At 33.8% G+C, this 18,201-nt stretch overlaps 2 protein-coding genes across 2 annotated transcripts in view; both read left to right on the forward strand.

Annotated features, from left to right (window-relative positions):
- The window catches only part of LOC107638692 (tonoplast dicarboxylate transporter), a gene marked incomplete in the record, with an annotated part of 3,664 nt that extends 1,059 nt beyond the window's left edge, over positions 1-2,605 (forward strand). The window contains 5 exon segments of the mRNA XM_016342048.2: positions 1-267; positions 1,278-1,321; positions 1,426-1,521; positions 1,825-2,338; positions 2,439-2,605. Of these exon segments, the coding sequence (XP_016197534.1) occupies positions 1-267; positions 1,278-1,321; positions 1,426-1,521; positions 1,825-2,338; positions 2,439-2,509 (992 nt within the window).
- On the forward strand, positions 16,576-17,159 carry LOC107638693 (cysteine proteinase inhibitor 1). Its single transcript, XM_016342051.2, has one exon. It carries the CDS (start codon positions 16,651-16,653, stop codon positions 16,999-17,001), a length of 351 nt encoding a protein of 116 aa, XP_016197537.1. The 5' UTR covers positions 16,576-16,650; the 3' UTR covers positions 17,002-17,159.

Raw genomic sequence — 18,201 nt, forward strand, 5'->3', positions numbered from 1 at the left:
TGGTGTACGCTACACCCATCGGAGGGATAAGCACGCTAACGGGCACGGGAGTCAACCTTATTCTGATTGGGATGTGGAAGAGCCTTGTGCCTGGTGCCAAGCCCATTAGCTTCAGCACCTGGTTCTTCTATGGCTTCCCTGTCGCCGCTCTCTTGCTCATTGCCTTCTGGTGCATCATGTGCTCCCTCTATGTTCAAAAGGGCTCGGCCCGGGCCTTGTCTGCTTACTTGGAAAAAGCCCACTTGAGGAGGGACCTTGAAGCTCTAGGTAACTCTTTTATTTGTCGCTTTCTTTTTAATATTTTCTACTCTACCTCTCATCCTCATGAATTATGTGTGTCTAACTATGTGGCACGTATAGGGACCAAAAGCGTCACCCTTAGTTGCTGTTTTTTCTTTTCTTTATTTTTTTTTTATGGCCTAAAGCTAAAGCCTCACCCCTCGATGGTGCCATTTACCAAATAATAATTAGTGGACCACAATTTTCCATCTTATTTTTTTTCTTCCTTTTATGGTACATGCACCCCAATTTTCATTCCATGTTTTTGAAGTGGTTACCGAGAATAGATGTTCTCAATTGTTAAAAAAAATTGACAATGTAAAGTGTGATCTCTAATCTTTCATTGTTCCTTCTTTTATATTTATTATTGGTCTCACTTTTAAAATTGATGGTGAGAGATCACACTTTACTTCCTCTATTGTTAAAAAAATGGAGAACATCCATTTCCCATTTTTTTTTGTGTATATATCAATCAATTATCAATAATTAAATAAAATGATGTTGAAAAATAGGTGGATCACGTGTTTGTGTTTAACTTGGTTTTGTCCACGGGGGAGTTCAAGGATGTAAAACTTCATCTTTTTTTAAATACGCATTCAATATCTGACAGTTAGATATGTTTTCAACTACTGAAATTAATTAAACTCTTAATACAGCTTAACATATTCAATAATATGCCCTCAATTATTTCTTAGCAGACTTAAGTGTCACACTGTCACTATAAGATGCATTTATCATCATTCCACGCACCTATTTACATATTGCAAAACTCTAGCCAAGCTATAGTGATACAATTGAACAAGGAATTCCGAGGTTTATTACTTGGAAAACTAAACATGAAATAACGATTGATTGGAAAGAATAGTAAAGGACAAATCGGTAACTGCCTATCCCATTGAAACTGCTAACTGCATTTTTAATCAACACATAACAATATTAGCTACAGAAGTAGAAGCTTATGCAATTTTAATTTGGATTATGTAATGGGGTGATTACAGGTCCAATGTCTTTTGCTGAGAAGATGGTCTTGTCTGTTTTTGGGGTGAGTGTGAGACTAAATTCAAATTCCAATTCCTTAATTTTGTTTACAAAGGCATTAATATAATTAATAACAAGGAGTTATCTATGATGAATATAATAATGTAGCTGCTGATCTTACTATGGATGACTAGAAATATCACGGATGATATTCCTGGATGGGGATCTTTATTCAATAACCTTGTTGGTGACGGAAGTGTTAGTGTAAGTACCTTGTCCACTTTCTTTTTAGCTCAACAAAGTTATCAATCTAGAGATAGGACTTGGTGTATGTGTTTCTTGATTTTTGATCTCTTATGCATATATCTTTAAATTCGGTTTAGTAACTTTCTCCCAATCAAAATATTTATAACAAAATTTATTAGAAAATAAAGATAAAATGAGAATCAATTTGAATTGGTCGAGTAACCAGTTCACTCGTATGCATAATTAATTGTCGAGTACGAGAATATCATGCGAAAATATATATCATGAGAAGGATTTTATACAACATTGCATTGGATGTAGGTTTTGGTAGCTGTGTTATTGTTCATAATCCCAAACATGAAGCAAGAAGGGGAGAAGCTAATGAGCTGGAATGAATGCAAGAAGTTACCATGGAACCTAATATTACTGCTAGGAGCTGGTTTTGCCTTAGCAGATGGAGTGCAATCTAGTGGGCTAGCAGATGTGTTTTCAAGAGCCATAGATTTCTTGGAAGATGCACCATTCTGGGCAATTGCACCTGCCGTCAGTCTAATTAGTAGCATAATCACCGAGTTCATAACTTCCAATGATGCCACTGCCACACTTATTGTGCCACTATTGTACCACATTGCTAGGACTATGCATGTGCACCCTCTTCTTCTTATGGTTCCGGGAGCAATTGCAACCGAATTTGCCTTCTGGCTTCCAACTTCCACACCTTCAAATGTTGTTGGATTTGCCACTGGTCACATTGAAATTAAGGACATGCTTAAGCTCGGTGTCCCTCTTAAGGTTGCCGGGATTGTCGTCCTGTCCATTCTCATGCCCACACTAGGTGCGTTACATTTAAAATAATTCATTTTTTTAAATATTTATAAGTTTAGTAATTTGGTTAAAAATGATACTCATGTTGTAAGTCTTGCTCTCGATCGCAGGGAGTGTTGTTTTTGGAACAAATGATGGAACTCAATGGGTGACACAGGTAAAAGCTCCTATACGGACTTGATTGATTCCTTCACCAAATTCCAACTTGGTTTGTAAAGTTTTTGGTGTGTCTATCATATATATATATAGGTAAGTATTGGAAAAAAAAAAAAAGAAATACCCTCCCTGTTGTCCTGTACATAGTAGTATATCAATAGGAAAAAGAAAAAAGAAAGAAGGGAGAGAAAGATCTCCGTCTCTATTTGTTTCTTGATTTTAATTTATATCTTTGTTCTCTGGAAGAGAAGATTTTATCAATTTATGTTGTAATTTGTTTTCTTTCACCAATAAAAAAAGAAATTGAAGATTTGTTTTACAGGTCAATAATCCGTATGTTAAATTGCAATCCAATTAGTTCAAAGAATCTTCAATTTCCTATAATATATTGTGTATATTTGCAGCTGTGGTTATATTTTAATTGTAATGATTTCATTAAAACTTAGTATAGTGTGTTAGTTTGATTTGGTTTCTTTCTCTCTTGTACCATGACATGGTCTAATTAGCGATTTATATTTTCCAGTCAACGATGATAGATACTTGTCATTGATTTGTAATCAAATATTCAAATGCAGTGAATAAATTATATCCAAATGGCACACCAAAGTTTAATAACATACAAAATAGATCTATAATACAATCAATAGAAAGTGACTGGCTAACTTCAAAATAATGTGTGACTGCTAGAGTTTGTGTGCGTAAAAGTCAAAATAAAGTGAGAGTTGAGTGTCTTTTGGTAATAATCAACGAATGAAAATTAATAATAATAGTCCGAGTGTTTTTCAATTGAGTGTCTTTACAATGTTAAGAATTGAAAGGATGAGAATGAGAGATCAGAATCATACTGAAGACCTAGGAGAAAAAATAATTTTCCTGGAGGATGAAGATATCAAATTTGGTATGGAAGAATGTCACCGTAGCACAATGGGGAGGATCATGGTAGACAGAAATTTTAGTTCAGGGACGATAGAGGCAGTCTTCGAGGCTATCTAGAATCACCGAGAGGGACTTAGGATTAAATTCTATGGAGATAATATTTTTCAATTCTTCTTTTTACAGGAATCAGATGTAGTTAGAGTGAAATGAGGATCTTCTTAGCTATTTAAATTAAACAGTTCATCATTTATCTAAGGAGATGGAATTCGAACATGAATATTGCTGAACAGAATTACTCAAATATCCCAATGTAGATTCAGTTATAGGGTTCCTTAAATTCTGTAAAACAAAGGAAGCGACAAAGAAGGTGGGTTCACGGTTAGGGAAAGTGCTGGAGGCGGATTTGTTTTTAATGAAACCTAGAGAGGATCGTTTGTTGAAGGTTTTTTTTGGTGACTTGTTGAAGGTTTGAGTTAACGTGAATGTAACAAATACCCTGAAACAATCAATTAAAATAGCTAGTCCTGATGGAACAGTTTCGATAATCCTTCTAAAATATGAAAGATTAGGAATTTATTGTTGCTTCTGTGGTTTTTTGTGCCACGAAACAAGAAACTGTAGTAAAATACTATAACTTTTGGAGGATCAGGAAAATAAAAAGGAAAGGTGAAAACCGGATCTGAAGGCTGATTTAATAAGGAGGAAATTAGAGGAGCTAAAGGAAAACCTCAACCCTACCAAGGGTAGATGGGAGTCTGAAACAGAGCAAGCGAATCAAAAGTAATACGTGGTGGTGAGCGGGCATTTTCGTCATCTTAGAGCTAAGAAACGGAATGATAATCTTGTCGTATTCAAGAATATGAATTTTAGAAGAATTGTGTCATGGCAGTTTTGGACATCTAGAAGACTAATGCTTGGTTTGGTAAAGCTTTTCGAAGAGGTGCTTGTGCTTTTTAAAAGCTCAAACTCCTCATTTTGTATTTGGTAAATAAAAAAGATCATGTGCTTGTGCTTGCAGCTTTTAAAAGATCGGCGTACTTTTGAAAGCACCTAAGATAGAGCTTTTTAAAGTTGGCTTGTGTTTTTCAAAATTTAAAAGTCTAATATAACCTCATATGTTAACTAATTTTCAAATTTAATGCTTGCATTTATGTCTATTATAGTATTTTTAAATTTTAAAAGCTATTTTACCAAATGTAATTGTTGTTGCTTGTGATTATTAAAAGCAATTTTTAATTTGATTTACCAAACATAAATGCTATAACTTTTAAAAAACCATATTTTAAAAGTTAGCTTTTATAAACTACTTTTAAAAAGTAAAAGCTTTACCAAACTAAGCCTAAAAGTTCGTCTCAAAAACAGTAGTGCTGAAAGGGATAAGGCCCATTGGGATAAGGCAACACAACAAAAAAAACCCAATAAAACTTTTCAAATTCAATGGGAGGCATATTTTATTATTTATTTTCGAATTTTTAGGCCTTTATTTTAAGTTTGTTTTGTTAGAGTTTGTTGAAAAGTTTGATTTACTTTTGATTTGTTTAGTAGTATTTTTAGGGATTTTAAATTTAAATCAAATCTGATCTAATATAATAAAATCAAATTTGATTTGAATTAGTTATCATATCTTTAGGATTTTAAAATTTAAATCAAATCTGATCTAATCCAATAAAATCAAATCTGATTTAAATTAGTTATCCTATCTTATCTTTTAGCTAGTTTGTTAGGGTCTATTTGAATACCTTTGGTGAGACAATTTACATCACTTTGATGAATAAAATTTTCTTAGTGCTTTATGCACGTTTTTTTAGTGTGATTAAGTGAGGTGAGTAATTTGCTTCGCTTGTTGAATGGAGAAGATTGAGGGATTCAATTTTCACCCTAGGTTGTCAAGGACAAGTTCTTTGAAGGTCTAGTAGGAAATTCTTTCCGGTGACTTAGTTTGCTAAGAACAAGTATCTTAGAGGTCTAGTAGAAAAACTTTTATCTATCTTTTATATTTCCGTTGTGTCTCTTTATGCCAATAAATTCCTCTTCTTGATGCCGTTCTTTTCCCCCTTCCATTAGGATTTTAATACTTCGAATGTATTAAACCCCAAACATAATTCTTATCATCTGGTATCAGTTACTTGTAGGTAAATTTTTATTTATCTGCCTACAGAGTTAAAAAAAAACGAAAAAAAAACAAAACAAAAAGAGTCGCAAAAAAAATGTTTGCGTATTAAGATAGTGATAGTGATGATGAAGGAAGCTTATATCAGTTGCAAATCCCTGCATTTAAAGGAAGGAATGATCTTGAAGCATATTTTAAATGGGAAAGGAAGGTAGAATCAATTTTTGCAAATTGCATCATTTCAGAGGGAAAAAAGGTTCTATAAGCCAATTTTTCCTCTGAAAGATGCAATTTGCAAAAATTGATTATACCTTCCTTTCCCATTTAAAATACGCTTCAGGATCATTCCTCCCTTTGAAGGCAGGAATTTGCAACTGAGAACCCTTTTTAGCATATGAACTTCCTTCATCATCACTATCGTAGTACGCAAACATTTTTTTAAGACTCTTTTTGTTTTTTTTAACTCTTTAGGAAAAAGAAAACTAATGAGACTAAACAAAATTCTAGAACGTGCAGATAAATAAAAATTTACCTACAACTGTAACATACCAGATGATAAGAATTATGTTGGGGTTTAATACATTCGAAGTATTAAAATCCTAATGGAAGGGGGACAAGAAAAAAAGGCATCAAGAAGAGGAATTTATTGGCATAAAGAGACAGCGAAAACATAAAAGATAGATAAAGATTTTTCAACTAGACCTCTAAGATACCTGTTCTTAGCAACCTAGGTGACTGGAAAGGATTCCCTATTAGACCTTCAAAGAACTTGTCCTTGACAACGTAGATCAGAGGGATGAAAATTGAATCACTCAATCTTCTCCATGCAACAAGCGAAGCAAATCACTCACCTCACTTAATCACACTAAAAAAAGTGCATAAAGCACTAAGAAAATATTATTCATCAAAGTTATGTAAATTGTCTCATCAAAGGTATTTAAATAGACTCCTAACAAACTAGCTAAAAGATAAGATAAAATAACTAATTTAAATCAGATTTGATCTTATTGGATTAGATCAGATTTGATTTAAATTTTAAAATCCTAAAGATATGATAACTAATTCAAATCAAATTTGATCTTATTAGATTAGATCAGATTGATTTAAATTTAAAATTCTTAAAAAATACTACTAAACAAATCAAAAGTAAATCAAACCTTCCAACAAACTCTAACAACAAAATAAACTTAAAATAAAGGCCTAAAAATTCAAAATTAAATAATAAAATATGCCTCCCATTGAATTTGAAAAGCTTTATTGGGCTTCTTGTTGTGTTGCCTTAACCTAATGGGCTTTATGAATTGTTGCCCTTTCAACACCACTGTTTTTGAGACGGACTCTTGGTCTTCTAGATGTCCAAGACTGACATGGCACAATTCTTCTAGAATTCAAATCCTTGAATATGACAAGATTATCATTCCGTCCCTTAGTTCTAAGATGACAAAAATGCCCCTTGACCACGTATCAGAAAGCCCACACCAACTAGCCTCATTAAAAGCTTCTCTCAACTAGTTGTAATAGAGAATCATGGGAGTCATACCTCTCCTACTCAGAAATAGAAAGAAGTGAGTCCTTAGCAAGATAAGTCCCCGTTGCTGAAAATCAGTAATAGGTAGAATATAGAACACAAGCATTTTCTGCTGCTCATGGTGCAACTGGAGAACGGGAGAAAATAGGAAGTTTTCAAATTGGCAGCATTCAACAAAAAAACAGAGGTTGCAACAAGAGACCTAAACTGAAATACCTGACAAGGAAGAACACTATTGAGGAGAATAATAAAAATGTTGCTGGTACTAAAAGAAGACAAGAGGAGATGGAGGAATGGCAGGACGGTAAGATGATGAGTAGTAAAATTGAAGCTGTTGATGAAAGAGAGGAGGGTGCTACCAAAATCAGACACCCACATCGATATGAAGATAATGATGTGGAATTGCTGGAATTTGGAAAAACCCCTGGCAATTCACAACATTCAAGGGATCCAAAGATTCAATTTTCCCGAGGTGATGTATCTATGTGAGACAAAACATCATATTCTCGTTCGTAGAGATGCAGATGAGAACGTGTGGATTCAAAAAGAGTTACCATGTTCATCCGCATGGAATGGCAGGAGGGTTGGTTGTTGGATGGATGGATAGAGTGAAATTGGAGATCCAGATGACGAAGGATTTCTTTATATGGGTTTCAGTAGATGACCAAGAAAGATAGATCACTTGAAAAGTCTTGGGAGTTCACCTAAGCAGTATAAATCAAATCTGAGAGAATCCATATGATAAACTGCTCAACATACTCAATCAAACAGGAGATAGATTTGTAGTTATGGGGGATTTCAATGCAATATTGACAAACAACGAAAAGGAGGGCGGCAGAAAAAAATCTCTATAATCTATTAAGAGTTTTCGGAGATTTATTAATAGGAGTGATCTGATGGATATGGGTTTCACAAGTGAAAAGTTTACTTGGTGGAATCACAGCTGTCAAAAAAGGGCAATCAGAAAACGGTTAGACCATACTTTAATTTCTAAAAAACTAAGAGAAGAATATCCAATGGCCATTGTTGCTCATTTAGAGGACTCGGGATCAGATCATAGGCCTCTCGTGCTGATCACTAATTCAGAAATAATGAAAAGTAAGAGGAGGTTCAAATTCCAAGAAAGACGGTGTGAGAAAGAGATGGTTGATAAAATAATTAGAGAGACTTGGCCAATTTATATAGAAGGATCTCCTATGTACCAGCTGTTTCAAAAACTAAAATTATGCAGATAAAAACTGGTGAAGTGGTAATCTTCTGGTATGAATAATAGTAAGAAATTGATTATGAGATTGGAGGACAGGCTCACGGTTTTGAAGGAGCATCCGGAGCTAGTTGAGAAGTCTAAAATTTTACAGATTGGGGATGAGTTATTTGAAGCCTATCTTAAAGAAGAGAGGTTCTGGAAAAAAATCTAGAGTGAAGTAATTGCAGTGTAGGGATCAAAACACTATAATTTTTCATTCCTAGAATCAGGCCAGAAACAGAAAAAATAAGATATGGAGGCTAGAAGACGAGAATGGGTTATGGTGTACCACACCAGAATCCATAGGGGCGAGGGCTCAGAGATACCTTCAGGAGTTGTTTTTAGCAGGGGATATTCAAGACCCCTCCGATGTGCTAGGTGATTTAAGGAGAAAAGTGTCAGCTGAGACTAACCACAATCTGACTAAGCCAGTAACAGATGAAGAGATCAGAAAAGCTATTTTCTCCATTAATCCAGATGCTGCCCTGGGAGATGATGGCTTTACAACTAAATTTTTTCAATTTTATTGGGTTGTTATCAAGTCAGAAATGTGCAAAACGGTGAAAAACTTCTTTAAATGTAACAATATTATCAAAGGTTTCAATCATACTCAAATTTGTCTCATTCTTAAGATCCCAAATGCTATGTTTATGAATCATATTAGACCCATCAGCTTGAGTACGATTTTCTATAAAATTATCTCTAAAATCTTAGTACATAGACTCCAGCCTCTCATGAATAGAATCATTAGTGACAATTAGAGCACTTTTATCTGAGGACGCTTATTAGTGATAACATTATGGTAGCTCATGAATCCATGCACTTTCTTAAATCTAAAAGCTATGGTGATTATGATTTAGCTTTAAAGGTTGAGATAAGTAAAGCCTATGATAAGGTGAAATGGAACCTTGTGTGGTTTGTTATGAAAAAGTTGAGTTTTTCTGATAAATGGATTAATTGGATGAAAGAATGTGTGTCTACCATCTCTTATCCTGTTGTTGTGGATGGTTCTCCTATTGTTTTTTTTTAAACTATCTAGAGGGCTTTGTCAAGGAGATCCCCTCTCCCCTTATCTATTTATACTATATGCAGAAAGTCTTTTTTTTTTTTCTGTTCCACAAAGAAGAACAGAATAACCTATTTCAGGGACTTTAGTTGAACAATAGATTCCCCTCTATTAATCATTTACTATTTGCAGATGACTCGCTTCTTTTTTGTTAAGCAAACCAATTCAACTGTACAAACTTAATGAATACTTTATGAGTTTATGGTGATCTCAGTGGCCAGAGGATAAACCTTAATAAATCTGTAATTTTCTTCAGTAAAAACACTCCTCAGTAGAGTAAACAAGACCTGACCAACATTTAGGTATCTCTAATGTGGGTGCACAAGACAAATATCTAGGATTATCTTCTACCATCATGAGATCAAAGGCAGAGACCTTTGCTTATGTCAAAGACAAAGTTGCAAAAAAGCTTAATCACTGGAAACGTTCTTTTTTTGTCGGCTAGTGGGAGAGAAATACTGATAAAATCTGTAAGGACAATCATTCCAATCTACACACTAAGTTGCTTTAAGCTTCTAGAATCTCTAATTGATGAATTGTAGAAAATAATAATAATTTTTTTATGGGGTCAGAGATAAAATAAACTAAAATTACATTGAATTGGTTGGGATACTTTGAGTAGACCAAAAGATGAAGGAGACATGGATTTCAAAGATCTAAAGGCCTTCAACCTAGCTGTGATAACCTCGATTTTCGAGTACGCAAGATCTTTTCTGAAGGCACGGATTTCTCCTGAAGATCAGTAAAGGGAACACCTCTTATATATCATAAATTATTTCAATCCTCATTGTCATTATGTCATCCTTAAGCTAGAACCTCTTCTGAGGCAAGCTCGATAACGCAATCGTGAAGAACCTAGTTTTTGAACCGTATCGGTTAGGAGTTTTGATTCTGATTTTCGTAAATAGTCTCAGTTTGACGAACTGGACTTGATTCATGAGAGAAGAGAGATAATAGTATAATATTATCATTATATGAGTATTAGAAGCTGCTAGAATGATATTATAAGGTTACCTGGTCTGTTTTAGTTAAAAACAGGAAATCGGTTTAACCGGGTTCACAGTTTACTGGTGCAGCTTAGCACCAGCACTCTCTGATGACTTTAGCAATGCTAAGGCCTCATCATACATGTTCTATTCTCATATTAAATATGTTACTAGTGTCATTTATGCTAGTAGCTCAGAAAATAATTTTTAGAGATATTTTTACAAGTGTTCCGATACACCTAGTTTTAGTAGTTATATACCAGAGATATTTTAATATTATTTTAATCCACCCCCAAGCCAACCAATCACAACTTACCTTACACCCCCAAGACCTCCAAGGCTATCTCATTTCTTCATTTTGGCCGAAAATAATAAGAGAGAAAAGAGAGAAACTTTCATGAACATTTAATCTTCAAAGCTTGATTTCTTCTGAACTAAAACTCAAATCAAAACTCCGATTTCACCAAAATGATCCTCTCTTCTTCCTCTACATAACCATATAACATATCAAGGCTGGAAATAAGGTGAGATGGCTGTCTTCCTCCCTCTTCAATTCGGTTTTCAAAGAAACATGCTTAAACATGTGTTTTCTTGATGTTCTTCCTTAGGAATCATGCTTAACTTGACTTGAGGGCCAAGAAATGTTAATTTCCAGCAACTCTAAGGTGAGAAATCCCTTCCTAACATGCTGAGTGAGATTTGGTTAGTTGGGGGGTTTTTGGATTTAAAGTTGTTCTTGATGTGATTTAGGAGGAAAAAGTGCTTAAGGACCACCTGAAAGTATAAGCGAATTAGGAGCAGCAAAACTAGGTGGGGTTTGACGAAAATAATCTCGATTAATTGTGTTTGAGATGTGTGATTATGATATGATTTGGTTATGCTTGAAATGGATTGTTTATATGAGTAATTCTTGTTGAAATTTTGGTGAAAATTTGATTAAATTTGATGAAATTCAAGTTATGAGTTTGTGTTCTTGGAGCTGCTGGAAAAACGAACCCTAACCCTTAAATTGGGATTCAATTTGTGTTGTAATCAAGGCAAAATATGGGGCTTTAGTGGATACAATTTTATTTTGAATTATGGTAAAGATCCATCGCTGAAAAGATTGAAAAACGGGTGAAAACAAAGAAAGAATCTGAACAATTTATGAAGAACACGAAGAACACTTTGAGTGTGGTGAAGAACAATTAAGAACACCTTTTTGATCCATTAAAGGGCAAGGAAGCAAATATTTTGGTGTTTGGGGGGTTATTTGGTAATTTCTAAAAGTTAGGGTGGTTAAAGTAGAAATATTTGGGGTAATTTTCGAAAATTTAATAATAAAATAATAAATAATAATAAAATATTAAATAATAATATTTAATTAAAAATAATATTTTAATAAAAAGAATAAAATAATACGAAAAAGGCAATTTTCTGTAAAAGTTTTAGAAAGACAACTTTAAGCGCAGAATCTCATAATTACCTTCATAAAACACCTAGGGAGTGGTAATAACATGTTAATGAGGCAAAGATAAATAAAAGATAAAAATTTAAAGAAAAGATAAACACCAAAGAAAAGTCTGTAAAATTTGTATAGTATGATTGAACAGAGAAAGAAAGAGGTATTGCATAAGAATGTGAAAGTGATGATGAATAATGAGAATGATTATGTAATAATCTGCTGCAGAGAGGCAGTCAGATAGATGGTAGTACGACCACTGAGAGTGCTTTCTTGGGATACTTAGCTATAATGCTATTCTGTAAGTCAGAGGACTCTTACAGAGGTATCGAGAAAACACAACTAGCATATATTCATGTAAGTCAAAGGACTCTTACAGTGAGTGTGTTGAGCAGATATAAGTTAACTAGCTCTGCCATGCAAGTCAAAGGACTCTTGCAGGGGTATGCCTCACAAGTCAAAGGACTCTTGTAAAGGGCATTACCAACAGGGAAGCCCTACTTGGTCAGAAGACTCCGGGTAATGTCGGGAGCGGGTATGTAACCGACAAATGAGCTCATTACCTGCACTAGAGCTAGACATGCATCATACTTGGTTGTGCATTTTCTCTATTATGATTGTTGCATGAATGTATGCTTTCTTTGTTTGTATTTTATTCTTTGTGTTTGTGTTTGTGTTATTTTTTTGTATTCTTCTGTTTGTGTTCTGCTATCTGTTTTCTCTATCTTCTCTATTTATCTGCTAAACAACACAGAATTAATGAACTTAACTAATAACCCCGACCCTACTAAGAACTCCCCAGTTCTTACCCCTTCTCTCTCCCTTCCCCCTTCAGATGGAAGCATGAGTACCCCTCCGTAGTTCGCTGACGATTGTTCGCGAAAAGGATTCCGCTCTAGGTAGTCTTCTGAGTCTAGAGTGAACTCCATTATATGTTTATATGTATATACTGTGAGACCAGCCATCGTCTGCACCCCGTTTGTATGCGAACTCTGACCTAAATCCTGTGTACGAGACTCCTGTTATGTGGCTACTTGATGAAATACTAGAGAGACGCTCTTTGACGACGTATGATCGTGCAGAGGAGTAGTAGACGACCTACCACCTTTTGATGACATTCGACCTGACTCGTGTTTTGAAGAATTAGAACGTACTTTTCCTCGCTTTAGTAGTCTAGAGGGACTAGGCGAGTATAGAGTCTAGACTAGCCTGGGTGCCAGCTTAGGGACTTCTTGAATAGGTCAGGGCCCGTGATGTTGTATGTATATATATGTATATTGTTATTATCTAGCTATATCTAGAGGTGTTCTAACTAAAAGTCTATACTCTAATAAAGGCTGGATCACTGAATGTTGTTAACTGCTTGTGATGTATTTATGTGTGGTTGCTTATAACTGTTGTATCTGTTATTATTTGCGAGTTGATTGGTGAATGATTCCGAGCGTTAGACAAACGTTATCGAAAAAAAAACCTCAAAAATTAACTACGTTTTTAACAACGAATCAGGCTCATATGATAAATAATAGATAATAATTAGAAAGACAAATTGGTAGCGCTCAATTTTTGGTATGATCTAGACATATTGAAAATTGGGTCGTTACACTAGCAATGTTAGTTAAACAAGGCTGATAACTACTAACAAAATCACATTCACTCTTCTATAAGATATACAAAAATAAATACTTCATGCTTACCTCGTTCTTAAAAGCTCAAGCAGGAAATAGACCATCCTGAACCTGGAGAAACCTCCTGGAAGGAAGGAAGGTGCTTGAAAAAGATGTTGAATAGCAAGTGTCAAAACAGGGATTGTAAAGTTCATAGATGATCCATAGTTGGGTTTGAACCCCCTTTTCAGACTCCCTCCCAATGAAGCTAGAAATCTTGATCTCTTCTGAGTGAAACAACTTCTAGATGCATTTGAAAATTAGAATCTACAATTGATTCAAGAACATTTCAACTCAGAAATTACAATTCAAATCGGTTAAACTTCAATAGATGAAGTAGAAAACTCCCTCACCCGAACTCTAAATAATTTAGAACAATATACTATCAAATTGGGATACTCCAAAGTATATCATTTCTTCCACCCCCAATTGACCTTCTTCTAAAAAGATTTAAAGAAAAAGGAATTTGAAAATCTGTTTGGAGTTTAAAGTGCCAACCTAAAATTCGTACTTTTGTTTGGAAACAACTTCATAACGGACTGGCAATGAAAGAGAAACTCCATGAACACCTTCTTCATGCTGGTGAACAGTGCCTCCGTTGTATTACTACTCCGAAATCAGCACTCAATACAATAGTTTTTTGCTCTCAAATAGTAAGTGCCTGGGACTACTCACCTTTGAGCAGCTTGATCCCCAAAACCCACAGTTTCAACCTTGGCAATGGTAGATAAAACTTGTGGAAACATTAGTGAAACAACCAGACTTCAAGAATAACTTAGCCAGAGTAGCTAATATTCTTTGGAGAGTATGGATCGACCAAAATCTTTAGGTGTTTGAAGGCCAACGTAAGCCGATTAGAAAAATTCTATCCCAAATCTTATACTTTGCTAATGAATTCTTTAAGGACCAGAGACACCACCACCAATTTTCTTAATTCACTTTTCTATTTTATGTTTTTTCTTTCTAAGTTTTTTTTGTCTGATTCTACTTTCAATTGGAAATATCTTACTTTTCTACTATGTTTGTATTCTGGTCTCATAGACAAATGTATTATTTACTTTTTTTTTTTACAATAAAATATCCAATATTTTTGATAAAAAAAAAGTGACTGACTCAAAATTTTAAGCCATATTATCACAAAGTACTAACTAAGTTTGTTGATAAAAATGATCAAATAATCGATCCACAATTAAAGAGATCATTATTAAACTACAACTAATTAATAATACATAAAATTATCATTCTACTAAGATCTTTACAAAAGAGCACAACAAACAAGAATAAAAACAAATGGAACCACAACTTATTCACCATCAATAAAGATCACAGAGAGCTATTATGACTAAGGATGGAGCTTATAAATTACTATTCAAAATATGATTTTAAATTTTGAATTACAGTTGAACTAAATCATAATAAGCAAATGTTTAGTGGTCAAAGGTGTTGACAATTTTTTTTTCTGGTCTTGGCTCTTCAGGTATGAGGGATTTTTGTCCTCTATTTTTTTTTCCAACAAAGTCCACAGTTACCTATTAGCATTTGGTAACAAGGACAACCCAAACCCATGCTATTTTGGGCTTCAAATTGCTTGAGTACCACCAATACATTACTGAGTACACTATCCTTTTTTTTTGTGACTGAGTACACTATCCTTTTGTGTCTTCTTTTTTTCCTTTTAAAAAATATTATCCATATCCATTAAATCATTATTTGATTTGATTTTTTATGATGATGAGAGAAAATTTTCTATGCAAAACTAATTTGACAATAAAAAAATTAAAAAATGATATCAATTAAAGAATGAAAATTTTTATTTTTAAAAAATATTAGTCCAACAATCGAAGCCTCAAACTTTTTCTTAAATTAATATACAAAAACAAAAAAACATGTTAGAAATACTTTAATTTAACTAAATTTTTTATATAAAATTTTAATGTCATATTACAAAATATTTCTCTAAAAATATTTAAATTAATAAAAAAGACAGATAAATAATTATACATATATGACCAAAAATCAAAATACAAGAAAAAGTTTTTTATTTTTCTTAAATTTCAAACAAAGGCAAAGCATGTGATAAAAAATTAAAAATATTAACAAGGCATGCATTAATTGAAATGAAACGACTAGCTTAAATGCATACGGGCGAGGCTAATTGCAATGAATAATTATTGTGGGTGACATTAGTGGATTCCAGAAAGGTTGTGAGCTAGTAAGTCGTAACTTGTGAGTTGAGTTTGGTAGGTGAAGCTGAGTGTCTTCATCTGTGACTGTAGTTACTGTGGGCTACCAGCACATGGTTCCCTAATTTGCGCCGTGTCTTTTTTGTTGAGTGTTCAAAATTTCCAATATTATTTCTTCCATATCCCATCATTTCGAAATAAATTATGATATCCTAATTCCTTACTTAGCGTGTTGAATTGGCCCCATGCAGGTGTCCCCTTCCTCTTGTGACCAATGTCCTTTCATATTTTAATTATAATCGAAAATGACTGACATTACATTTTGTAACTTAATATCATTTTATTTACACCAAAATAATAATTAATTAATTAAATAATTAAAAAAGTTTTGTTGTCCGTGTCTATCCAAATCACATAGTTTCGTACTTTATCCGATTCATCAAATCTAGTGGCAAACAGTAGCCTTTAACCAGTGCCAAGTGGACACCAGCTAAGAAACATGCGTATGTCGGTAGGTTACTCATATCTTCAATTCTTCAGGTTACTTCACCTTGTTACATTACACAATTATTTGTATTCTTTATTTTTTGATATTTTTATATAATTAACGAGGTTAATTTATAATATTACATACATAGTACAATGAGAAAATATTTCGAAAGGTTAGAAATTTTATAACATGCTTAGGGATTATTTGATAGCTAAGGTCAGGGCATAAATGATCTTTTATTAGTCACTATCATTCCTTTTAACGACAAAAAAAAAAAAAAAGGGAAGTCTTAAGCAATAAGTAAGAAGTAAGAAAATATGAAAACTGTGTTTATTACTGATGTACTTCCGAAGAATAATAAATTGAAGCATTTACTTAGTCACCAAAAAAAAGTTGAAGCATTTACTTAATGATGGACTCGTAATATGAATGAAGTTTGTGGGCAAATTATTAAAGCATAGGCACACGCTTTACCGTTACCTTATTATCCTCTCTCTCTCTCTCTATAAATTGCAACCACCCCGAACCGCACTCTTCGTTCACACAATAACACAAACACTTAGTCTTCAAGTAAGAATGGCGATCACGAGGCCTCACCACGTCATCATCCTCTCCGTACTGCTCTTCGCTTCGATCTCAGCCTTCGCCGCTCTAGTCGGAGGCTGGACGCCAATCAAGGACCTCCAGAACAACCACCACGTGGCTGAGATCGCAGATTATGCAGTCTCGGAGTACAACAGGCGTTCCGGTGCGAAACTGAAGCTGGTGAAGGTTGTTAAGGGAGAGAGTCAGGTTGTTGCTGGAACAAATTACCGTCTTGACCTCAAAGCAACTGACGGATCCAAGACTCAGGACTATCAGGCTGTCGTGTGGGAGAAGCCATGGGAACATTTCAAGAATCTCACTTCCTTCACTCCTCTTCATTAATCATATAGTCATCTTTGTTAGTATTTTAATTAATAAAAACTCTTATGAGCTTCGTGTTATTATTATTGAGTATTATGTTATAATAGTGTATTATATTGTTATTTCGAGGTATCAGAATTATATTCATTGCTTTGTTTTAGGGAAAATTATAGAAAATAGAAAATAGAAAGCGAGATTGGCGTTGCCTAGTTTAGGTTGCTGAACGGTTCGATTCCATTTGTTCTTTTCCCAACTGAATTTCGTTGTCCTCTACAGTAAGGGATAATGACGTATTTATTATTTTTAAAATATAAGAATTAAAAAATAATTTAAGAATAAAAATTTAACTAATTAAAAGTTGGTTTGTTTTGCTTATTCTTAACATATTAGATTGGATTGTGATTAGTTATAATCCGTTCAATTGGAACCTATATACTTGGAATCTAAATAAAATGAATAAGAGAAGTTCTTTCCGTCAATTTCTCTAACAAACTTAATGGGTATTAAGATTAACTTGTCAACAACTGTTTATAAACACAATAATTTTATAAATACACAATAATGCACGATCTAAGTGAGACAAAGTACACTATTCACTCTAGATATCATAAACGTTTGGAGTACTGGAGTACTACGAAGAACCGATGTATACTTCGATGGATTTTTCCAAATGTTTGTAATTTTATTGTGAAAAAGTACAAATAAAAATTATCTTAAGTACTAGAAGCATATGAGCCTAAATGCTTTTATTTTTGTCACGAGCTCAAAATCTTCTTAAAATGATTTGTTCTCAATTTTTGGATCCTCTTAAAAGGCCGAAGTTTAGGCTCGGAGTCCCTTTCAAAAAGTTGGGTTAAGACTTAAAAGTCTTACATAGGCATTATTATTATATTATTAGAGATGTGATTGGTTTAATCAAATTGTTGGCAGAATAAAATTTTGACTTTTTTTTTTGTCATTAAAATTTTGACATTTTGAATCTTACACCTTCTCTGTCCAAAAACAAAAAATTTTACACCTTAAAGGCAAAGTTCTTACCGGCTTTACTTTTGGGTTAACACAGTTTTCTGTTGGTGGGTAATACTATTCTTATTTCCTTGGGCCTCACTGTCCCTCTCCCTGAATGCTTTGAGATAACAGTCAATTTTGTATCCGGCCCAACAAAATTTGATATGAGATTTCACCTTTTAATTAATTTAATTTGTGAGTTTTAAACTAACT

The sequence above is a fragment of the Arachis ipaensis genome, chromosome B04 (assembly GCF_000816755.2).
Source record: "Arachis ipaensis cultivar K30076 chromosome B04, Araip1.1, whole genome shotgun sequence".
In the NCBI taxonomy this organism is placed as follows: domain Eukaryota; kingdom Viridiplantae; phylum Streptophyta; class Magnoliopsida; order Fabales; family Fabaceae; genus Arachis; species Arachis ipaensis.

What these genes read in the sequence shown, in the direction of transcription:
- LOC107638693 (XM_016342051.2), top strand. Translation starts at nt 16,651, where the DNA reads ATGGCGATCACGAGGCCTCACCACGTCATCATCCTCTCCGTACTGCTC.